General features: G+C 44.0%; 5 protein-coding genes across 5 annotated transcripts; 2 read left to right on the top strand and 3 right to left on the bottom strand.

The window, feature by feature from the left end:
• Positions 1 to 366: 366 nt before the first annotated feature.
• LOC147203644 (trypsin-3-like) lies at positions 367 to 1599 on the top strand. The gene is made up of 5 exons (XM_086114273.1): positions 367 to 460; positions 535 to 697; positions 776 to 1029; positions 1116 to 1252; positions 1336 to 1599. Exons 1-5 carry the CDS (start codon positions 421 to 423, stop codon positions 1483 to 1485), a joined length of 744 nt encoding a protein of 247 aa, XP_085970399.1. The 5' UTR covers positions 367 to 420; the 3' UTR covers positions 1486 to 1599.
• Positions 1600 to 3190: 1591 nt separating this feature from the next.
• LOC147203643 (trypsin-3) lies at positions 3191 to 4402 on the top strand. Its single transcript, XM_086114274.1, has 5 exons — positions 3191 to 3275; positions 3369 to 3531; positions 3610 to 3863; positions 3950 to 4086; positions 4170 to 4402. Exons 1-5 carry the CDS (start codon positions 3236 to 3238, stop codon positions 4317 to 4319), a joined length of 744 nt encoding a protein of 247 aa, XP_085970400.1. The 5' UTR covers positions 3191 to 3235; the 3' UTR covers positions 4320 to 4402.
• Positions 4403 to 4953: 551 nt separating this feature from the next.
• LOC147203642 (uncharacterized) lies at positions 4954 to 11269 on the bottom strand. Its single transcript, XM_086114225.1, has 3 exons — positions 11015 to 11269; positions 9521 to 9646; positions 4954 to 8619 (listed from the first exon to the last, which is right to left on the bottom strand). Exons 1-3 carry the CDS (start codon positions 11054 to 11056, stop codon positions 5155 to 5157), a joined length of 3633 nt encoding a protein of 1210 aa, XP_085970351.1. The 5' UTR covers positions 11057 to 11269; the 3' UTR covers positions 4954 to 5154.
• A 1327-nt stretch (positions 11270 to 12596) lies between these two features.
• On the bottom strand, positions 12597 to 15395 carry LOC147203641 (uncharacterized). Its single transcript, XM_086114249.1, has 2 exons — positions 15056 to 15395; positions 12597 to 14517 (listed from the first exon to the last, which is right to left on the bottom strand). Exon 2 carries the CDS (start codon positions 14477 to 14479, stop codon positions 13061 to 13063), a length of 1419 nt encoding a protein of 472 aa, XP_085970375.1. The 5' UTR covers positions 14480 to 14517; positions 15056 to 15395; the 3' UTR covers positions 12597 to 13060.
• A 965-nt stretch (positions 15396 to 16360) lies between these two features.
• On the bottom strand, positions 16361 to 22157 carry LOC147203640 (uncharacterized). Its single transcript, XM_086114226.1, has 2 exons — positions 21930 to 22157; positions 16361 to 19507 (listed from the first exon to the last, which is right to left on the bottom strand). Exon 2 carries the CDS (start codon positions 19489 to 19491, stop codon positions 16651 to 16653), a length of 2841 nt encoding a protein of 946 aa, XP_085970352.1. The 5' UTR covers positions 19492 to 19507; positions 21930 to 22157; the 3' UTR covers positions 16361 to 16650.
• Positions 22158 to 24167: the final 2010 nt, after the last annotated feature.

Raw genomic sequence — 24167 nt, 5'->3', positions numbered from 1 at the left:
TATTTGAGTTTTTTTTTGCACATTTATAACCGAGGATCCCGCATCACCAAGCCAATTTCAATGTGTTCCAAAGACAACCCAAGCAAATAGAAAAAGCATTTTGTAGTTTTTTGGGTTTTTTAAATTTTTTTTTTATAAAAACGACAGGGGCGATGCAGCATCCAAAACGATTCATCCGTATGTAATGTTCAGTACTTCTATTTACATCTGTGTCCATTTAGAAAGGAGCAACAGAAATTATCTTAAACCATGCTGGTGCACTTCCCAGGTGGGATAATGTTTAATCATTTTGGACAGTACATGGGAAAGTCCTTGAGTGGGTCTTAGATAAAGAGTTGACAGAGTAGACAATTTAGAGGTATATAAACCCACCAATCCTGTTCCTCCACTGTGTCGGTCCACTGACTTCAGAACACAGTCATGAAGTACTTCATTGTCCTTGCCTTGTGTGCTGCAGCTTGTGAGTATTTGCCCCTCGCCTGTGGGCAACTGATCTTTTTTTTTGTAGGTAAAAATGTGATGCTTGCATTGCAGTTGCTGCTCCCATTGATGATGAGGACGACAAGATTGTTGGTGGATACGAGTGCAGAAAGAACTCTGTGCCCTACCAGGTGTCTCTGAACTCTGGCTACCACTTCTGCGGAGGTTCCCTGATCTCCAGCACCTGGGTGGTGTCTGCTGCTCACTGCTTCAAGTCGTAAGTCGTAACACAGCCGACGTGAAACTTCTGCGGGACTTTGAACTCGGCATCACCGTCATGTGCGTTTCCGCGCAGCCGCGTCCAGTTGCGTCTCGGTGAGCACAACATCGCCGTCAACGAGGGCACGGAGCAGTTCATCAACTCCGCTCGGGTCATCAGACATCCCAGATACAGCAGCCGCAACCTGGACAACGACATCATGCTCATCAAGCTGAGCAAGCCCGCCACCCTGAACAGCTACGTTCGCACCGTGTCCCTGCCCTCCAGCTGTGCCGGCTCAGGCACCCGCTGTCTGATCTCTGGATGGGGCAACATGAGCGGCTCTGGAAGTCAGTTAAAAAAAGAAAAACCCTCAAAGGGGATCCACTTGTTCATGTATAAGCACTCACGTGTGTCCTTCCCTCCTCCTCCTCAGGCAACTACCCTGACCGTCTGAGGTGCCTGGACGCCCCCATCTTGAGCGACAGCAGCTGCAGGAACTCCTACCCTGGACAGATCACCTCCAACATGTTCTGCGCCGGATTCCTGGAGGGAGGCAAAGACTCTTGCCAGGTACGAGCAACAAGATCACCGATTCTTTGAAGTGAACTTCTCAAGCCTTTGGTGCTTACATATGGTATTTGGTACCTGTGCAGGGAGACTCCGGTGGCCCCGTGGTGTGTAACGGCCAGCTTCAGGGTGTCGTGTCCTGGGGTTACGGTTGCGCCCAGAGGAACAAGCCTGGTGTTTACGCTAAGGTCTGCAACTACAACTCCTGGATTCGCAGCACCATGTCATCCAACTAAAGGGTTGAATTTCAGTGTGGGCGTACCATCAGCCCTTGTGTTAAATATAAATTACAACAGTACCGCATATGTAAAGCTGCATGAGTTGTTTGCAATAAAGACTTCCTAGAATTACTTGAATTTTCTGTCTTTTCCAAAGTGGCGATGTCGCGACCATTATTTAGGATGTTCAGGTCAGCCAATGCAAGGTTACCAGGTTTGCACTTATATAAAGGAGTTGCATAGAGTTTTAAAGCAACATTTTCTGGAAAACGTGGCAAGGGAACATTTTCGGGCATACCCGTATCCCGACAATGTACCCATCTAGTAATCTATTGCTGAGTCCATTATTAACACAGTACTGTAATGTGTTAAGGCGGTGGTTCTTAACCTGGGTTCGATCGAACCCTAGGGGTTCGGTGAATCGGTCTCAGGGTTTTGACGGAGCCTCTACCATGGAGGTTAAGACACACCCGACTCAACATGCCAATTCGTTATGACAGGCCCGCTTGGGCATCACTGGCTTGTTTTTTTGTGCACAATTTAAAAACGTATACTTATGTCTTGTAATTTTATGGGGGTTTTTTTCTTTTTAATCAATGCGTTTTTTTTTTATTCTTGAATTTGTTATAAAAAAAAAATCATGTTTGTATTTTTCACAAATGAAAGGTTCGGTGAACGTGCATATGAATGAACTGGTTGGGTTCGGTACCTCTAACAAGGTTAAGAACCACTGTATTAAGGGTAAGATTGTCAGACCATGAATCAGGTTTCAGAAAACGAATAAAAATCATGAAATGAAGAGAAAACACTTAAAGTCATTCTATAAAAAAAACAAAACAAATAAACAAAAAAAACCCCAAAAAACCTGTGAGAACGGCATCTTGCGTTGAAGAGTAGTAGGCCTCAGTCAATCAGAAAGAAAACAACAGAGTCAACTTTAAAGCAAAGCTGTTTGATGAAATGAGCAAATTGCAGGCTTACGGTTGTGAAAAGAGAAATGTAAAATAATTGAAACAGAAAAAAACTTCTAATTAATGAATATGCCTCCTAGGCTACCACCTTGTTTTAAACAGCAGTAAAATAGTTGAGTGAAAAAGAACGTGCGGGGCAAAGCTTTTGCAAATGATACACATTTCAGATTAAGTATTGTACAGAATCATTTTGACATGGCGTATTCTTGTCATACTGCTGTTTGAAATATCTGAGGACGTTTGTCTTAGACATGAGGAAATCCCCATTCAAATGTCCTAAAACAGTTTGGGTTGCTCGGTTTTACCATCGATTCATATTTATTCGAATATGAAAATGTTGTTGGTACAACTGAAAATCTCAGAGAAAATCCCTAAATGCATCTTAATATGCAGCCAAATTGCTGTGTTGTTTTTGACTAATTAAGCACACTTTCATACATACCAAGGCACCGTTAAATGTTATATTAAAAATGTCCAAAAGAGAATGAATATTTGAATTGATGGGATAATTTGTTGCTCACATAAAGTGTTCACTTTTGGTAGACATAATGAAGTGCAGCTTTTTGCTTGCTCATGTTACCTAATGTATGTTGGAATTAGAGTGTAACCGATGCTCTCATTATCAACATTTTGGCTGCCGCGTTCCAGGTGTGCGTTCACACACACACACGTTGAGAAGATAAGGGTATGATGGAGAAAGAAAAAATTGAAGCGGTGGTAGATTGAAGCCGAGCAGCAGGCTTTAAAAGGTTCAGGATCAGAACTGAGCTGACACTGAGGCTCAGACAAGGATCGCGATGAAGGCTTTCATTCTTCTGGCGCTGTTCGCAGTGGCTTGTGAGTATGGATGGACATATTATTTGGTGAATGACTTGTAAAACAGTCAGCCCTATGAGACATAATCATTGGATCTTTCTGGAATTCAATCAGTTGCTGCTCCCATTGATGATGAGGATGACAAGATTGTTGGTGGATACGAGTGCAGAAAGAACTCTGTGCCCTACCAGGTGTCTCTGAACTCTGGCTACCACTTCTGCGGAGGTTCCCTGATCTCCAGCACCTGGGTGGTGTCTGCAGCTCACTGCTTCAAGTCGTAAGTCGTAACACAGCCGACATGAAACTTCTGCGGGACTTTGAACTCGGCATCACCGTCATGTGCGTTTCCGCGCAGCCGCGTCCAGGTGCGTCTCGGTGAGCACAACATCGCCGCCAACGAGGGCACGGAGCAGTTCATCAACTCCGCTCGGGTCATCAGACATCCCAGATACAGCAGCCGCAACCTGGACAACGACATCATGCTCATCAAGCTGAGCAAGCCCGCCACCCTGAACAGCTACGTTCGCACCGTGTCCCTGCCCTCCAGCTGTGCCGGCTCAGGCACCCGCTGTCTGATCTCTGGATGGGGCAACATGAGCGGCTCTGGAAGTCAGTTAAAAAAAGAAAAACCCTCAAAGGGGATCCACTTGTTCATGTATAAGCACTCACGTGTGTCCTTCCCTCCTCCTCCTCAGGCAACTACCCTGACCGTCTGAGGTGCCTGGACGCCCCCATCTTGAGCGACAGCAGCTGCAGGAACTCCTACCCTGGACAGATCACCTCCAACATGTTCTGCGCCGGATTCCTGGAGGGAGGCAAAGACTCTTGCCAGGTACGAGCAACAAGATCACCGATTCTTTGAAGTGAACTTCTCAAGCCTTTGGTGCTTACATATGGTATTTGGTACCTGTGCAGGGAGACTCCGGTGGCCCCGTGGTGTGTAACGGCCAGCTTCAGGGTGTCGTGTCCTGGGGTTACGGTTGCGCCCAGAGGAACAAGCCTGGTGTTTACGCTAAGGTCTGCAACTACAACTCCTGGATTCGCAGCACCATGTCATCCAACTAAAGACGTTGCGTGTTGGAACATTCATTCCAGAAACCAGTTCAAGTCTAGCAACCTGTGTCAAGAAAATAAATTGTAAACCTCAAGCTGATGTTATTATTGTGGTGTTCTCTTCACTTGCAACTTTCTGTGCCGTAACTCAAGCTCTTTAGGAACATATATACAGTATTTCGCCATCATTCCAAGGAACACTGTAGCCACAGCTCACACTTTTGCGGAGAGGTATGTTCCAAGTCTTCTCAGCAAATCTACCAAAAATAGCCCAACGGCGACGGCACGTTAAAAAAAAAAGGACATTTATTGACGACAAACTACAGCACTCTCCATGCAACAATTTGTGTAAGTGTGAAAAATGTTCTTCCAAGAGTCAATCAAGTCAAAATTCAGTCTGAAATTTGCTTTAGGGCAGCAGTTTGTCAAGACAGATGGTCAACAATTCATCAAATGACATATTTTATAGTGCAGGTGGTTCATTGGAAAATGGGGAATCAATTCTTTTCTGACACTACAGCTGCTCGTCATTAATAAAATTCAGATGTTTTTTTATACTAAATCCTTTATATTCAGAGCTTGAAAATTAATTCAAAGATGCATGTTAAAAACGACAAAACAAAAACCCCATCCAGTACGAGGTGACAAAGGTTAGTGACTTTTTAATGGGTAACTGACAATTACGAGCAAAAATAGTTACGCTCTATAGTGCATTATCTTTGAACATCATTAATCAAAAATATATACATTCGGTGTACAGTACTGTAATGCAAAAATGTTTACTGGTAATAGAATGCAATGCTAAGTGGATATGCTCGCGGTGGCATTATATGACGATATTAGGCTATTACACTTGCCCTCGCGCATGTTGCAAATAATGATGATAAAGATCTGAGAGGACAGCGTATTCATGACCACACATGGCACAAATAAGACCTTGTGAAGACCCCTTTTGGGGAGATGAATATCTGTTTGCAGTTCTCGGAGGTGCTTTTTGCTTTTTTAGCACATCCCGATCGTTTCTGGGGCGCCTGGATGGTTTCTCGCGCATGTTCGTGGTTCTTGCACTTTGGGCACTTTTATCCAAGCCAAAATCCTGCTTTTGGTCAGATGAAGTCCAAGTCAGAAAGGGGGAGTTCTTTGGGTGCAGGTCTTGATTTTGGGAAGCCAAAAGAGCACTGCCTTTTGGGACTGATGACGCAGGGGTGTTGTTTCCCGATTCTAACGTGAGTGTTACCGCTTGGCGGTTTGTCACCGGATTTAACATGCTCGTCGACTGTGCAGAATGATCATACAAGGACTGATCCAAAACAGGGCCGAGGCATATGACCTGTGCCGAGAAATGACAAAGTTGGTGACTGAACAACAAATCAAGAGTTTTAAAACGACTTGTGCACTGATCACAATTGTAAGGCAGGAACACAGTCTTCGGCTTTGAGTGAATCCAACGGAAGCCCGGGTGCTCGCTCATATGATTTTTGTAGGACTCGACAAAACGGAATCCTTTCCCACATAACGCGCACGCGAAGCGACCGCGACGTTGCCGGTGGACTCTTTGATGACGCCACAGTTTGGTCCAGTTTTGAAGAGTCTTCCCGCAACAGGAGCAGGTGTAACTCTGATGCGGAGCGTGAGTCAGCATGTGGGCCCGGAGTCTTCCTATGTGCCTGAACAGGCGACCGCAACTGGGGCATAAATAACTCCTGGGGTCCGATCGGTTGTCTAGTTTGTTCAATTTTGACACAAAATGTGAAAGAAGACGAGTCCGTGTCGCTGTCCGTTTGATCGAGTTGGCGTTATTGCAGATCATTTGTGACGGTGGTCTTTTGTGGTTTTCACTTTTGCTGTTTGTGGGCAAGGGGTTTAATTTCTGTTCCGACGAAATCCTATGCGCAGACACAGTGTACTCGACGACCGACATTCTCTCTTCCTCCTTGACCCCAACGCAGGAGCCTTTTTGTTCTCCTTGGCACAAACCGCAATGGGCGTGAAACTCAGATAGCCCGCCAAACAGTTTGTCACAATACAAACAGCGATACAGCTTTGTACCAATGTGAGCTCTCATGTGCTTGTTGAACTTCTGCAGGTTGTCCAAAACATTCTTGCAAATGTGACACGTGTACGTCAGGGAAGGTTTCGCTATCTGTTGGCTGGGCTCGATGAGGGAGCTGCTTTCCGGAGGTCTGCACGTATGATTTCTTGCATTGCTGTAATGACTGAAAGACTTTTTACAGCCCGTACAGTTGTAACGCTTCACCGACCAATGCGTCAGCTCATGCACGCGGAGGAAATATGACTGGCCAAAGGCTTTGCCGCAAATACCACATTTGTAAGGCTTCTCCCCTGTGTGGACACGCTCGTGTCTTATGAGGGCAGATTGAAATTTGAACGACTTCCCGCAATACTGGCACATTTTGCTTTCGCTCTTTCCAGGGGCCAAAGCTCTCTCGAGAGTTTCTTCTCCAGAGGTATCGTCCACGCTTAACTTGGAATCTTCTCGGTCTGGGCCTTTAGCGTGGATCGCCGTGTGGCTAAAATACTTTTTATCGGAGAACATGTTGCAATCTGGACTTTCTTGACTTGAGGTATTCTTTACGTGTGTCTTAAGATGGAGATTCAAGTTGGATTTCTTGCTGAAACCTCTTTTGCATTCAGGGCATTCAAAGGGCCGCTCTCCCGTGTGAATGCGTTGATGGATGACGTACTGAGACATAAATTTATATGTACGGCTGCAGACAGCACATTTCAGCAGGGTTTTTAACCCTTTTCGGATGTAGATAATGTTTTGGTCAGCCTCAGTGTTTGTATCGCCGCAGTCTGTTTTGTACTGAATTTCACCTTTACCGTCATGACGTAACAAAACGGGTACTCGCCGTCTTCTCTTGCGGCCTTTTTTGCGTCTTAAAGTGGTATGTTGGAAGTGCTGACCTGCAGAACAGGCGGCCAATTTGGCACCCTGCTGATAAGTGCTATGAGTGTTTGACTTTATAGAGGGATCTAAATGATCCAGCGCTGCCTCTGTGTTTTCAACTTTGACAATGGAGGGGATCTCAACAGATTTAGGTGGCTGGTCAGAGGACGCTGCAGTATCATTGTCACTTGGCCGTGTCATCAGAGGAGGGAAAGCATTCGCTGAATTGTCGCAATTGCTCTGACACTCTGACTCCTTGAGACTTTTACCGTCGCCTGGTTGCATTTTGGGGGAATTATTACAGTCGGTGTGTTGAGCTACTTGCTTGGACATGTGGAGCATGACACCTTTGACTCCTTCTGGTCGGTCAACAGAGTGTGGTGACGGGCAACCTTTGTTGTCACCTGAAAGAGCCTGCTGGTGGTCACCGTCCTTTTGTTCAATTGTCCCTCGGACTAGAGACCGAGGGGACACGTCTCCTCTGTTTCCACAAAGGTTCGCCACGTGATGTTGACCATCCCTTTCCACTTGCTTGTCAGGAAGAGTTTGCAGGGGCGTTCCATCCAAACCCTGCAGTTTTCCCATCACTGCTACATCCCTAGAGCCTGTGCCACCGCTTACCAGCGATACCGAAACATCCGGTTTGCCAACTTGAGCAGCGGTTTGGTGATCAATTTGCAAGTTCGATTTTTCATTCGCTTGAAGTTTTGCGCTTTTAGGAGGAGGAGAGACCTCTATTTCTTTTGGGGCCACCATGACGTCAGAGCAGTTGTTTTCATCCGGTGTTGAGAGATGTCGTTCTTCTAGACTTCTCAGTTTTTGTGTCGGACGGGCAAGGTCATCCTCAGAATTTTCAGAAACTGCCATTTGCCTTTCAGTTGGTCTTCCTCTTTTTCTTTTAGACCCCAAAGGGACCCCATCCTCTGGTTTGTGATCAGGGGCTGTGCAAGTTCGAGAGGTCTCATTGTAAGATGAGAAAAGAGCTTCAGCATTGCGGCCTTTAGCGAAAGTTGGCACTTGTGTTGCAGTGCCAAGCTCTTCGTGTTGATCTGCCACAAATTTGTCAGAAGAAGTGGACATTTTGTCCTTGAGCTTTGAGGATTTCATTTTTCTAGGATGTCCTCTTGTCCTTCTCCCCGCCACAGGTAGTCCATGATTGTCTGTGGTCAAGTGGCACACACTTGCAGGTGCCATTTCAGCCTTTGCATCCATCCCTAAGTGTGAGACAGCATTAGGTTGGCAGTTGCTATTAACAGGTCCTTCGGATTTCAGAGTCTCGTCTGATTTCAGGGTCTCTGATGAGGGAGTTGCAGGTAAAGGTTTACATCGATTTGCCAATTTCATTTCCTCCCCCCATTCAGAATCCTGTTTCTCCTCAATGCATTCTGCAGCTCTGGGCACCTGCAGAAGACAATAACACAGGTACATCGCAGTCATAAAAGTGCTTCATCAGACCATGGCAAAAAAAAAAAAAAGCATGCAAATGCGGCCCATGTATTAAGATTTTTTTTCGGGGGGGGGGGGGGGGGGGATAGTCACTGGGCTACTGTGCTATATATTGCACTAGAGTTGATTATGGTGACATAGCTGTATTGTTAAACAAATATAAATAAATACCGGAAAGCTAAAAAGCACCATACATCTTTGTGGAAAAGAGGAACCTCATACACGTATTTTATTGAGTCTTCAATTGAAAATGAAATCCAGTTATTAAACACTGACAAGGTGCTGACTTTTTTGTTTGCTTGTCTTCTTTTTTTTTTCATTTGTATCTACATTATGTGCACAGTATCTATTTAAAAATTTGCTAGTTATACAATTACATCCAGAGATGCAAGATGATTCCAGTTTTTCCAAGCAGAATATATCTTAAGCCTAAACAGTGGTTTGACCTCTGAAGGTACCCTCCCTTTTACGTGAATGTTAAGGTTGAAAACAGAAATGTATGTTATTTATATCGTCTCTCTTCAATTCAAATGATATAAAATATTTCTAAACAAGACCAGTGTTAAGAAATGTATCAATAGAAATAGCTTTGTTCAAATTCAAAGAAAACAGAACATGCATAATCATCATGAACATTACTTATTAAATTACAGGCCATTAGTTGGGGCTCTCATAGTTGCGGGATCAATTCTCACTCAATTAGTTCATCTCAGTTCCCTTGTAATTGATTGGCCACCAGTTGAGGATCTAGGAACGGGGAAAGGTGGCCTTAATCCTTAACAGGGTAAGCGGAATACAAAATAGAGTGATGGATGAATAAAGGGGTACATGAGTATTTGTGCTTCTAACTAGCTACCTCTTTGCAGTCTGTCGGTGGATGAAAGGAACTACAAGGATGCGATGTCACGGCAGTTAATTCAGAGACTGTATACTGGTCGGTCCTCCTTCTGCTGAAGGAAATTTTACTCCCCATGTCAGGAGTCTGTGGAATGAACAGGGATTACAACTTTGCAACTCAAAAAACATACATGGACGTTGACGCTCTACTTTTAAAGCGGGGTACACACAACAAAAATTGGGCCGAATTACAACATTGTTCCAGTCACCTTCAAAAAGGCTGTTTGTCAGATGTCTCTGAAAGGTTACCCTGCAGCGTGGGGGTATGTTACGAGTGATTTTTCTTTCCCAATCTGCTCGGCAAACGATAGGGGATGAAAAGTGTAAATGTTAAATAACTTCAACGTTTTTTTTTTTGTGTGAATCTTTGTCTGTGTGTGTTTAACATCTAAGTCAGTGGAGCCACAGATTTCATGATTATGAAACAGAACGATAGCCAGTGGGGAGGCATGAGGTTTGTGCTGTTGCCTGACACAAATTGAGGAGCAACGGGTTGTGTTATTGTTCATTTCACATGTCTCCAGTCATTCACCAAGAAAAAAATTACAGGGACAACATTTTCCCTCCTCAATGTTGTTTCCAGACAAGTTAACAGTTAGCCTAGTTTTTTTTGTTTCTTCTTCAACTCCTACTTCCTTACCCCTTGTATTTTCTGGCAGTCTGAATGCCCTGATGGGGAATGCTGCATCTCACAGAACAAGCTTGGTACTACACCACACACTGTTGGTGCTGTACGCACACGCACATTTTTTTTTTAATGTTGCACATCTGAAAAGCTGTTTGATAAACATGCCTACATCCATTTTTTAAAAACTCAAGTGTTGGCGCTTGCAATTTTAATGCCAATATTTTTTTCTTAACTGCAAATAAATATCACCTAAAATGGGCGATTACCTGTCAATCTCTTGACAGAACTTCAGAGGAATTGTTATGAAAAGGACAAAAACATTAATCCCACAAATACTCCTAAAACGTAATAATAATTTGTTGAACGTTGTGGTGCTTTTTTCCCGAAAGGTAAGCATATTTTTACGTGGAGTCTTACTATTTTCCTGTACTGTTAACAGTATTTTCATAGTTCAACATAAGCAAATAAATTCTTAACAAACACTTAACTGTACTATTAAAATATGACAAAAGTAGTAGATTCGCAACATTCTTGTCTGTTCGCCTCAGTGAGCCCATCTTATCTTACAGCACCATATTTAGCCTGTGATATCAGGACAGCGGCCTTGTCCCAAAATCTTAATTTCTGCTATTTTAAAATCTGAAATTAGTCTGCACAGACATGGCGTTTGCATATCGTAGGCCAGGTTGCGAGCTCATTACTAACAACACTCACAGACGCGTGAACAACAGCACGTTGTCGAAGCCAATGATACTCTTCAATATTTGGTTGCCAATATTGTGTGGTGAGGGTAATTTTTATTTCAAAAATAGTTAAAGTGCTTGCCTGGGTGGGTGAGTCAACACTGGTCCCCTGGTGGCCATGCATTGACGACTTGCTCGGCTAGGTAGCGCTGGCTAGCACGAAGCTATAAGCAGCGTCGTGGCTCGGTGGCTGTTTTATAAAGCTTCCACCACATCCATTAATCTGACTGTTGGACAATGCAAGTCTGCCCCGACCTTTGCATCTTTCAGCACCTTAGAGTAGCCATGACTTGACTGGGTCGGTGTGGTAATGGCACAAAGCTATCAGGCGGGTCTGATGCACCAAGTGTGCACTTCAGGTGCCGTTGGAATTTTCGACGTAGTGGAAGTCGAAGCGTAACAGAAAATTGATTACCATGCAACCGACATACACAGAATACGCTGCTTTAAAACAGTTCAATTGTATCCGCGGCCCTATTTCTTCTCGTAAAACAGCGCGATTGGAGGTTCCACGTTGCTTTTGGCTAACCTAAGACCACTTGAAGCAGTCATTTGAATGGCAATCAAATACAAACGAGAGTCGTCAGTTATTAGTTTTAGGTATAGGTTTTCCAAACCTCACCCAGGCATAAAATAGCTTGCCTGTCCTGGTTATTTGGATTGTGTCCATGGCAAATCGTGATGTCTTAAACTGAAAAAAGTTCGTGAAAATCTGCAATGTTCTTCAACTCTTGTTCTCCAATCCCCTTGTACGCCTGGCATGTGTGATCCGTTTCTCAGAGTAGTGTGGTGTGCAACACAAAATATTTAGCGCAGCGCAGCGTAAAATGAATTTCCCCTCGGGGAATACAGTACTCTGATTCAAAGTACAGTACATGTATTCTTAATGACCCCAGGTTAGCGTTGTGGCCAAACGACGACCTCTGCTGGATAAATGAGACACCTAAAATGACTGGAAGGGACGTAAACAATTCAAGAAATAGCACGGAAAGCCGTTTGATGAACTTGATCTCCATCTTCAGGTCCAGAACTGTCCGCACTCTATTTAGTACATTAGTTGAACGATTGTCTTTCTAGTGACATTTTTTTGCCACTAGTGTTAGGTTTGTTCCACTTGTGCAACTCCCTTTATACTGTATGTCTGCATCCAAAAAACTCAAACGGCTTTCCACTATGCTTTGTTATCACTTAGTAACAAAGTAAGGTGGTGGTCACGTTACTTGTGAGGCAAAATTGTTTACGAGTTGAATGTGTGCAGGTGGTACGAGGGACACGCAATTGTACTAGTTAAAATCTGAACAACTTGGAAACAGAACACACAGATGTCAACTCGTGCAGTCTTGTCTCAGCAGTAAAATGCTAATACAGTATGCCAGTGTGTGTGGGGGCGGGTGGGCTTTGCTCTACTAGTGTGCAAAATTGTCCGACTAGTGAGTTAGTACATGAACCTCAAGCTGAAAAAGGGTATCAAATATATTTCACGCACATGCACACACACACAGGCCAAACTTCAACATTTGCAAATGCTCTTCAAAACCCACCAAATTCCAAATTTTTAAACCATAAGTATTGGCAAAAGATTGGCTGACAGATTACAGGTCCTGTGGATGACTTGGACACAAAATTAATGAACAGCACAGTCATGAAAAGAATTGAAACCTCAGTGAGAATTAGAAAATATAGTTTAATAATACATAAAGTTCACTTAAAATGGTCATGGAAGTGAACGCTTATCCTAAGGCATTCTGATCACACTGAAGCATATTTAGAAAAAGGACAAGAAAACTATAATACAGTGCCTTACTGGCTCACCTCTCATCTTAACATACATTGGTTGACTTTGTAATTTAACGCCAATGTCCAACAACATGGAGCATTCAAATGTTCTGTCCTGACAATATACATACATATATACTGTATATACATACGTATATATATATATATATACACACATATATACTGTATATATACACATACATATATAAAATCCAGATTCATATGAATATTTAGTTTGATCAAATCTAAACTGACGCACACATATATGTATTTTAAAAGGACAGAAGATGTCAGGAAACATTTTACTCATTTGGAATGAAGATAAGCAGATGATCGACAACATGCAAACTGGTCAAGTTTTAATGGGGACAGATGAGGTGACCTGGTAGATCATTTCAGATGTTTTTTCTTGTCCGGTTTCCACAATGTAACAATCATCTTCCTTATCTTCCATATCCACATTGTCAACATGTTGTCCTTTGTCATAAGTAACTTGTTCGTTCTTGGCATCAGACGGGAATGTGCGGCTCCTTTCACCATTTACCCGGTTCGCAGTGGCCTTGGATATCACCACATCACGCCTGGGCTGGATCATCTTGCCGATACGGCCGTGCTTGGCCAAGAATTCCTCCGCTTTGGCGCACTTGTGCCTCTGTAGCATCTGAGTGCTCTCAAATGAGACATGGCACACCCGACACGTGAAGTCAGCTGCCCCGGGGGACGTCGCCGCAGGTTTGCTCAGGTTGCCGCTATTTGTTGCAGGTGAGGGCGGACGCTTCCAACCGCTTTTCTGGGGGGCGTTCAGCGTAGAATTCTGATGCTTGAACTGCTGGGAAGTCATGGTGCGACCTCCCTGAGAGAGTCTGCTGTAGGTTCGTACATTTACATTTTTCAACTGCAGGGCAGAGGTGACTTGAAGCATCTGATTGTTTTCGTTTCCCGCATTCAAATAATACTTGTTCGGGTTTCGAGTCAGGTCGATTTCCTGGATTGGACTCTTGTAATTCAGTGGTCTGGCTGTTATGAGTCTGAGTTTGGTCGTGGTGCTGGAAGAGTTACACGTGTGGAAGCGAGGCATTAACTTCCTGCTGGAAAGCAGCAGCCCACATCCAATGCAGCCACAGATTTTGTCAGCAATGTGACTACTAGTGTGCGAAATTAGCAGGCGCTTGGTGACAAAACCCTCACCACATTTACCGCAAGTGTACGGCTTCCACTGGTTCCACTTACGGATTGTTTGCACCAACACCACGGGCTGGTAAATTGTCCAAAGATCGACTGTTGGGGCTCCCACAGTTGAAAACATACTCTTCATGTTTAATCCAGTTTGGTCACCATTAAAAGATGACGCCATGGACGGATATGTTTTAGGCACGTAAGAGATGGGTTTCGTGATTTTAGTCGAAAAAGCTGATGCCGACGGAGACTGCTTTGCAGACCCAGAACCACCATCAAGGTTCCAGACAACTTCACCCAACTTGAAGCGTTTCAGCTGCTCCTCTTCTTCGATGTGTTTTTCAAATCGGCGCTTCTTTATCGTTTCGTGATGCAACACCTGTTGTCCCGGTTCGTGCGTGAGGTTGTGGCTGAACATGTCTTCGTACAGAGCAAACTCGGTTCCGCAGGAGCAGATGTGACTTGTAAGAGGGCACACATGTTCCTCCAAAAATTGCTGAGTAGAAAAGATCTGTTCACAGCTGAAGCAAATCCCACCAGTGTTCAAATCTCCAACGGAGCTGCTTTCCTGGGGTTTCAGAAGTCGCTCCATCATTGGGCTAGGGATGGTAGTATTTACTTTCAACTTGATACCTGTTTAAAAACATGAAAACTACAATTTATTTAATAGGACAATGCTGATTGTATGATGACCGTTATTATATATTTGTGTGTGTGTGCGCGCGCAATTATTTGTTTATAAAAATCACTTTAAAAAACAGTTTCTAATCTACAAGACTTTCAGCAATGGGAATTGTGAGCCTCTGGATATGCAAGGCTTTTCTGCTTCTGATAAACACCTCAATAAAAATACTGAACAGAACAAGTCAAGGATGTCTTTGAGCCTTTCGATAGAGGAGCACGATGGCCACATTTGATGTTTAATGTTCATGATAACCAATATTGACTATTAAATCGCTATTCAAAGACAAACTGTTGTAAAGGTGTAACAAAACTACATAGGCGCAACAGCGGATTCTAAATGGACACAAGCATTCGGATTCCTTGAACAAACGAGCCAAGTTGTGACATTTTGTCAGTCGCGGACGTTATTTTGCTGGAACATGAGCCTGCTAATGCTAACGTGCTAAGCACTGCCTTAGCCGGCTAACTGATGACAACGTTAGCTTACCTTGGCCAGTCAAAAGCAGGGTAAGAGAATTCTATTTTAATGCTCGCCACAAAGGGGTCAGTGCAGATCCGATGTCGTTTACGGGGAAGAAAGCTGGAGTGTCGGCGTTCAGGCATAAAGTAGGTAGGCATCCGACCACACCACTGAGGGGAGGAAAAAAAGGAAAGATACTGCGTCTTCCTCTGCGAATGGCGCCCTTTGCTAAGCGTACATCTGATGTTGACAGGTTTATACTGACTCCTATTGACAGAATGGCGGTACTACTTTTACTGTCATCACTGCTTTTTGTGACGTCGAATATTTTGACTGATACAGTGGAAATACAAAAAAAAACTAACCTCTATTAAACTTCCCTTTTCAAGGCAAAATATGCCTGTTCTTTGTCTGCAAAGACAGTTTTTTTGGTACACGAAATTTCACTTTCCTAAAGTTTTTTTCCCATGAAACATTATTACTGGACATGAGTTAAGTTGATCTTAAAATCACAAATTCCCTTAATTCTATTGGTGCAGAGTATATGAATACACCAGTTTCAAGACATCGGTCTTAAAAAATATTCCCAAGTCAAATTTCAATGGCAGTTAACATTAAGTAATTTACCTTGTATTTAATATATCCAGGGTTTTTTTTCATATTTTTGAGCACAGTATTGGCAGTGTAGATAAGTGTCCAGTTAGTTCAACAACTATAATTGACAGTGCTATATAACGACATAGACGTTAATATAATGGAGAAAAAAAAGTGGTAAGAATACAGTCACATTTGAACCAGGTACAAATTTCAAGTTATAAATATGACCAAAACAACATATTTACAAAATATGTAATTTCCACTCCCTCATTAGAACGTGACTACTAGGCTCAACACTGCCCATTTTTTCATGGAGAACTTTTAAAAAGCAAGTAATTCCTTTTTACCCCCCCCCCCCATACAACATAGTTGTACAGAAAGAAGATCAAATGCGCTATAATCCATTACCACGGTAATGTATTTGTGTGTTGTTATTCATACACAAAACAAATCCAGTGTAATGCAGCCTTGAGGTAATCTCTGTCAAAACCCAGAAACTCAAGTACATTTTTTTCTCTGCTCGTGCTGTGACTGGTGAATACTTAAAAAATAAATAAATAAAAAATCATTCATTTTAAAATCAAACTGAACAAAACCATTCCCAATGGACTTCCGTTTGTTCGTTATCTGCTTGCGGGATGCTTGCAAGGCGATTCCAAAGCTGCGCTTTACACTACAGAGCCAACTGTTTGGATGAACCCAAATAGAACTGAAACAAATACGAAAACACGGAAATGAATTGGAATATTTAATAACACCAGAACAAGCTCCAGAACAATTATTGGATAAAACTGTAAGTGCAACTATTTACAACCTTAAAACTGAAATAACAGGACTTGACAAAACTACACTTGATTCCACAGCAGCAAACTGCTAGAAAATTATCGTATTTTTCCTCTTGTGTTACGTCAGACTTCTTTTACATCATTAAAAGCAGGTACAAAAATCAAAAGGGGCATTTTGTAATCCCACATCTGTGTCACTGATAAAATGAGAAGAAAAATTAGAAAGAATGGAAAATGTTACTATGTCATGAGTTCTGCACACATGACATTATGCACCCTCTTGCGATGGGTTTTGAGAGATTTCAGACTTGGGTAAGAACACTGACAAATGTCACAGCGATGGGATTCAGACAGCTTGTGAGTCAAGAGGTGCTTTTGCAAACCGTCCACAGTGCCAAACCAACGCAGACAAACTGGGCAGCGCACGGGCTTGATGGGAGGTTTGCAGGCCCCGCTCCTCTGGTGAAACAGAAGACTGACCATGTTGGGGAATTCGGAGCTGCAGCGGGAGCAGCGATAAGATTTGGGTGCATTTTGAGGGCGCCCGCCTTTGCAACGATCCCAAGACAAGTGCCTTCGAAGGGAACAGCGGGTGGCAAACGTGTTTCCGCATCGTGTGCATATCACCCGCTGCTTTTTGTTGACATTTGAGCGCTCAGGGACTGGTTCCTTTGGTGAAGGCTGACGTACAGGCAGAGGCGGCGGCTGCTGGGGCTGCTGCGGTTGTTGAGGCGGCTGCTGCTGGATCCGAAGCACCAGTGGTTGCGATCGCTGTGCTTGGAGTCCCTTCCGCAGCTGGTGATGAGGATGCATGTGAATCTGTAGGTGAACCTCGTAGTCAGCCCAGGAATTAACCGTCTCTCCGCACGTCGGACACGTGTAAGATTCCTGCGCGTGCTTTTGTAGATGCTCCAGGAGGAGTCTTGGAGATGTAAATCCAAACCCGCACTCGCATGTCACCCGCCTGGGTAGCACAGAGGGCAGTGACATGATGCCCCAGGTGTTTGCGTCATTATCCGGACTGCCTTTTGCACCGCCCGGCAAATGCTGCTGCAACGGCTCTCGAGTTGCCGCCCGCTGCAACTGGCATCTTCTCTTATGAACCATCATGTTATCTTTGCGGTTGAAGTTTCTGCCGCAGACAGAGCAAGGAAACATTTGTTTTGTGATGCTATTTTGGACTCCGCCGCCATAATTCGCAGTATGCGATACGGGCGCGGGCCCCCGAGGCCTGAACCCACACAGTCGTAAGTGGCGGGCCAGGGTAGAGGGACGACTGTATGTTTTCTGGCACCTGGGACAGGGGTAACGTTTCACACCGTCTCTGACAAAATATCTCAGGTTAGCAATCTCCGACTCCAGCTCCATCTCATCTTCATTAGGAGCATTCTGAGAAGAATCAAGCAGCTCCATTTCATCATCCAAGGGCATTGTCCACTGGCCGTCATTGCTGCTCTCGTTATGCTTAGGCAAGGCATCCGAGCTACTGTTTTCCATCACACTTGCAGAGGCATCCTTATGCTGGTCCATCGGAGGAGACAAAAATGGCGGGAAGCCTTTGGTAAAACCAGACCAATCTGAAATCTCAGACTGCTCCGAAGTAGTCGAGGTCACCTCGACTTTGACCCGAGGGGCTTCCGTGCAAACAGAAACACTGCTAGTTCCACGCTCACCTTGACCATCCCTGAATGCTGAGGCTTTATTACTTGATCTTAATGCTTGCAGTCTGTCAGCGGAGGGATGCATCTGGTACAGGGCCGCCCTTGGGCCGTGACACTTGTGCTTCTTTAGGTTATACCTGCGGGCGTAGTTGTGCTTGCACACAGGACAAAAGAAAGATTTTTTCATATTATGGAACGGCACAATTTTGGGGACTAGCGGCGATGTACTGGGCTCCTGTGCAGGCCTTTTCACGGATGAAACACAGACATGATTGTCAGTGAAAGGCAATTTGCCAATGATGAGTTGTTTGCAGCGACGGCAACACTTAATTCGCTCCTTTTTGTGCAAGAAGTGGTGCTCAGTGAGTCTGTCGGCGTTCGCAAAGGTCCGACGACAGCGGCCGCATTGATATTTCCCAAAAAGGGCATTACTGCTAGAATCTCTGAGTTTCTGACGAGTTTCAAGAACCACGACGGGCGAGAGCATTTTAGTCAGAGAAACTATCTTCTTAGTGCTGGAGTCAATAATTCGGCTAATGGTGGGAGCTTTTGTCTTTACGTTGGTCTTTGCGAGTAGTCGTCTGTACTTTGCTACAGAGAGATCATTGATCGGTAGCTCTTCAGATTCTTGGACCGGCGTTACATCAACTGGGATGGCCTCTTGTTTGGGGGTGATCAAATCATGACTGTCGTTTGGCGGTGGCGACAGCGAAGCGTGCTTCATGTAGGCCGTTGCAATGATTTTCATTAATTTGTTATTTTTAGCCACTCGTTCTTCATCATCACTGCTATGAGCAGGCGGGGAATCCCTCACAGTCTGTGATATTGGCTCAGTAGTTAAAGATGACTGATCAAGTTGCCCATCTTTAATTTCTTGAGCGGGTTGACATTGCTCAAGATGAGGTGATGGAACCACTTTGCTCTCTTCCGGTTTCTCACAGGCTTTGGGCTCTATTTTAACAGGGGGAGATCCTGAAGTAGTGGGGCAAGTCTGGACCGAATCTGTCACCGCGACAGTTGACTCTGCCGTCAGATTAGGAGAACCCGCACCAGGCCCTGTTTCACTTGAGACGGCATTACTATTTGTCGTTGGGGGTGACTTTAAAGGAGAATTATGCGATTGCTTATGGTCAAGCATGAGACAAAAGTCTTGAAATTCCTCTCCACAATCACAGATGTAAAACGAAGGCGAGGCGCCGTCAGACAATGCTGGTGGATTGGATGACTTCAGGGTTGCTGCCAAGGCGCCGTGCAGGCTCATGTCAGGTTGGGTCGAAGGAGGTGCAATGACCTTGGGGAGCATGTTGGCATGCGTCGCCTGGTGTACGAGCAAAGCGGCCAGTCCGCTGAAGGTTGCCGAACATGCCACGCAACGATAGATTTTGGAGGATGGAGGCCCACTGCCCTGAAGCCCAAGCATTATGGACTCTTGTTTCCTGCAAATAACACACAAAGACATGTCATTGGATACTGCACACAACTTTCGCGTTTTTATCAAACATTTTAATGTGGTGTTTAGCAAGCTGTAATTATGTCAAGACTTAAAGAAAAATAGGCATTACATATTGTAAAGCAAATGTTTGGCATCTCCTTTAAAGTACACTGGATCATCTTAAAAACACTGTGAAGTGAATTCAGAGATTTGTTTCTAAATACATGACACCTGTTTGAACACAATTGACAGGTGACAATTGAGCAAGGCATGGTTTCAGCGCATTCAGTGGACAGGCCCACAGCATTTGATGGTGAAACAAATAATGACTTGATTTTTCATTATCTTTGAAGGCTTTTTTTCCCGATACTTCTTTTTTTTGGTAATCATTCAAATGTGGCAGGGCTGTTTACACTGCTATGTGGTGTCAAATTTAAGACATTTTCGATTCTAACTAAATAAAACAACCTCAAGGATGTACATTTGGGAAAAAAATGTTGGGGTGGGGGGAGTCTCTAAAGCTGTACAAACCAAATTCCAATTAAGTTGGGATGTTGTGTTAAAAAAAAACAATAATTTGAAAATCATGTTCAACCTGTATATATTTAAATATATCTTCATATCCATGGGCATAAGGGGATGTATACATCTTAAATCCCCTTAAATTGCTATCGGGAGCCCTGGAGGAGGATTTACAAAGACAATGTATAGGTGGGTGTGAAAAATTTTGAATATTGAGAGCAAGTCTATTTATTTCAATCATAAAAAATTAAAAAATGAAACTTGCGTGTTAGTTCTCCACACACAAAGTTAAATATTCCAAGCCATTAAAAAATCCAGTATTTCACAAAATTGGAATATAAAGACTAAGTTCAACATTGCAGGCTCCCTGTGTTCCAATATTGTCAGGTAATTAAGGCAAAAGACCCCCAAAGTTTTTTTTTCTTAGCCTTTAGCCTCAGTCTGGCTTAGTAGGCTTTGGAACCATGGGGAAGACTGTTGACAGCTGTGTAGAAAAATATTATTGACGCCCTCCAAACCCAAAGCAACTTGGGCTACAATAACCCCTAAACTATGCCAAAGGCCGATCACCTCCATGCCATGCCACCTTAATGCTGTTTGAAATGCAAAAGGAGGTCCAACAAAGTAATGAAGGCATATTGCTTTAATATGAGATCGTTTTTATTAGTCACATGAAATTTTCGAATTTTGTGAAATACCTGATTTTCTGTGCGCGTGTGTGTGTGCGTGTATTTCTGCCGTAATAATCAAAATTCAAACAAAGTCAGAAATGTTTCAATTTTCTGTGTGGTGAACTAGGCTGGTTGCTCACCGCTGTTCCACGTTTTCTTCATTTGAGGACAATGGTTTGTAGGAGTCCTAAATCTTTAAGAATGGCTTTGTAATCTTTTCTAGACTGATGTCAATTACTTTATTTTAAGAATGGCTTTGTAATCTTTTCTAGACTGATGTCAATTACTTTATTTTTTGTCAAATAGGGTCTATTTAAGTGATATGTTGATTTAACAGGTCTGTATGTACAAGCTTTGGTATGCTTATTGAAAATGATCCCCACTTTCCAAAAAAATGTGGTTGGCTACAGATCATTTATGATGCAAGTACTTTTTCACACATGGCTAGGTAGCTTTGAATGGTTGTTTCGTTTAATAAATACAATTTTAATTGGGTATTTATGTTTACTTGGGTTCTCTTTGTCTGACGTTCAATTTTGATGATCATAAACATCAGTAGTGAAAATATGCAAAGAAATGAATTTTTCACAGCGTCTAATTTATTGGAAAGGCATGCGATGTGCTGCTTTCAGTCACTGTTCCTATTGTCCAATTCCCTCGATAATCACACCTTGTTCATCAAATTCCGTTTACAGCAGCGCTTGCATTGAGAAACCGTTTTGAAGTCTTTTGTGTGCCAAGAGGACTTTTGAAACACATACACCTCTCATTTGACTAGTTTCTTTCAACCTGAGCTCGTGTTGACTTGATAAGTATGTTATGCTTTGGAGCCTCCCGAAATAGGCAACCTTGTAAAGCACAAAACATCAAGGGGTACCAATGTATATGGAGGTCAGGGTTCACACATTTGAAAGCAAATCCGAATGAAAATGCATGCTAAGCTAAAGCTATAACCACATAAGTATGATCCATTCCGGTCACTTAGCTAAGTGAGATAGCCATGCTAACAAGAATGCTAAAAGCAACACATGGTATGGTTTAGCGATCTTAATAAAACACTAATTTCAAGCAAGGGTCGTACACTTGCTGGGTAGGTGCACCCGTGAGAGCTAAGCGAGGGGAGGTGGCTGGCCACGTTCCCGGGAAAGGCCACACAAACAACGGATCTTCGCAAGCAATCTAATGCGGTCTTCTCTCCGGAGCTTTTTTTTTTTGCACCGTTTAAACACTCACCCTGTCACAGAAGCGCGGTGTCTGATGCATTGGAAGTGGGCACAAAAAGACAGCGACTAACGCCTGCGCGGATCCGGAGGCATCTGTCGGCGCAGATGCGCGAGCTCTCGGAAAGCCACTTCAGCCTCCAACAAATGTGAAGATTTGCCAAGAGGAAGAAGAGGAGGAGGAAGAGGAGGGGGAAAACCAAGAGGAAGCGTGACGTCCAGCTGCGGGATCGAGCGATGCCGGCGCATGCGCAGCAGACAAGCCTGCAGTGAAAACGCCTCTGCCCCTGGAAATCTTGGTCACGTGGTTACCTAGGCCGCCTCCAGCCCGCCAAACACTGCACGGTGAAGAACCCATGAAGGCAGTCACTAGACTGCAATGGTGTGCCAAAAGCAACCATTTCATTTCATTAGAAACAGTTGGGGGCAGCACTTAGGGTGTGTGGGTACATTAACCCCATAGTTCTGAGGTTTTGGTTGTAAATCACGTCGCTGTCTTCATTTACCCCGCCTGTGCTAGTGTAGTTTTTTTCCCCCAGGTACTCTGGCTCCCTCCATAAGATGCATGTTGGGTTTATCAAAGACTCTAAATTGTTCATTGTTGTGAAAGTGCGTTTTTTTTCCAAGATCGCGCCCAAGTAGGCAGCTATTGGCAAGTGCTCTTCAAGAGCCTTGTGTTTTTTGTTGTTTTTGTCTTTTGTTTTGTCACAAGGTGTTGTTGTTACGTCGTGTGGACCTGATATGGACTGTTTTCAGCATTTTTGGCCACAACATTTGTCAAAGAAGAAGAATCTGCTTGGTGGTTGTGCCTTCTCGGCAGCACACGTGTACCAGCACGGATTTTGATTGGGAGGAATGTCGATGCTGGACAGCCCCGGGGTGACTGTCTTGCGCCTGAAATAGGCAGCATTCTCACAGCCCCGCTTTGTTCAGCGAAAAGGTCGGTGCTAATGGACAATCTGCGTCTAGATGGATGCATGGCTTGAGGAGCCGACAATGAGAAGAAAGGAGCGTCAGCGCAGAGCGCCGATGCGTATGTGGAACTGGGAGTTGCGGCTCAGAATTGAAGCGGATTTACATGGGACAGGAGACGAGAGCCAATCTCTTTTTCGTTTATGGATGCTACAGCTTCTTGTTGCTTTCAAGCTTAGCTTGTAGCAGACGTGCGCACATTGCAGCAGGACGTCTTTGATCCACTGGTGAAAAGGACACTTTGATTCGCTCCTCTCTCAGACAACAAAGTGTAAGCAGGAAAGTGGTTAAGATTGCACGATTGTCTGTGTCTAATGTGTTGTCCTGTATTATTTTGTCATTTTATGTTAACTTTTCTTTTGATGTCGGTACGGGCACCCGCAGCGGCTCCTCTTGTTTTATGTTGTCTTGAGAGGGAAGAAATTGCATCTGTGCTGCATAGGGCACATTTGACATTAAAGTTGTACTTGACTTGACTTGACAAAAGGTTGTTTGTCAAAATGTGCTCTGTGCCTGGCCTGCGGTGTACAGTGACAATCCACTATCTATCCATTGATTTTCTATAATGCTTAAACTATTCAGGGACATGGGGAGCTGGAGTCTATTCAATCTGACTTTGGACTAAAGGCAGACTACTTCCTGGACTGGTCGGTCGCAGGCCACAGATAGAGATGGACAAACATTCACCACCAGAGCATAAGTCAGGTCCATTCTTTTCTATTCCAAACAGTAAAACCTTCCAAAAAAATCCAGTTTCCACCCAATCAGTTTTCTGGATGGAGATAATGGCCACAGTAGCACTGCTCTCACTGGGAAGAAGGGCCTTAGTCAGGGAGGTGACCAAGAACCCAATGGTCACTGTGTCAGAGCTATAACAGTCCTCTGAGGTGAGAGTAAAACCTTCCAGAAAGTTCAGGTCTGTGTGGTAGAGTGGCCAGATGAAAGCCACTTCTTAATAAATGGCACTTGACCCACCAGAAGTTTGCCAAAAGGCACCTGAAGTGCTCTCAGACCATGAGCAGGAAAATTCTCTGGTCTGACAGAGCAAAGATTGAAGTCTTTTTATGTCAGGCGTCATGTCCGGCAGAAACCCGACACCCCTCATGACCTGGTCAAGTATGTTGGTGGCAGCACCATGCTGTGGGGATAATTTTCAGCAGTAGGAACTGGGAGACTAGTCAGGAAAGATGAATGCAGCAGTGTACAGATACATCCTATCTGAAAATGTGCCCCGGAGTACTCAGGACCTAAGACTGGTGCAAATGTTTACCTTCCAACA

The sequence above is a fragment of the Hippocampus guttulatus genome, chromosome 6 (assembly GCF_054856545.1).
Source record: "Hippocampus guttulatus isolate MCC_2025c chromosome 6, RoL_Hgut_1.0, whole genome shotgun sequence".
Classification (NCBI taxonomy): domain Eukaryota; kingdom Metazoa; phylum Chordata; class Actinopteri; order Syngnathiformes; family Syngnathidae; genus Hippocampus; species Hippocampus guttulatus.
This window is presented reverse-complemented; position numbering and strand designations above follow the sequence as displayed.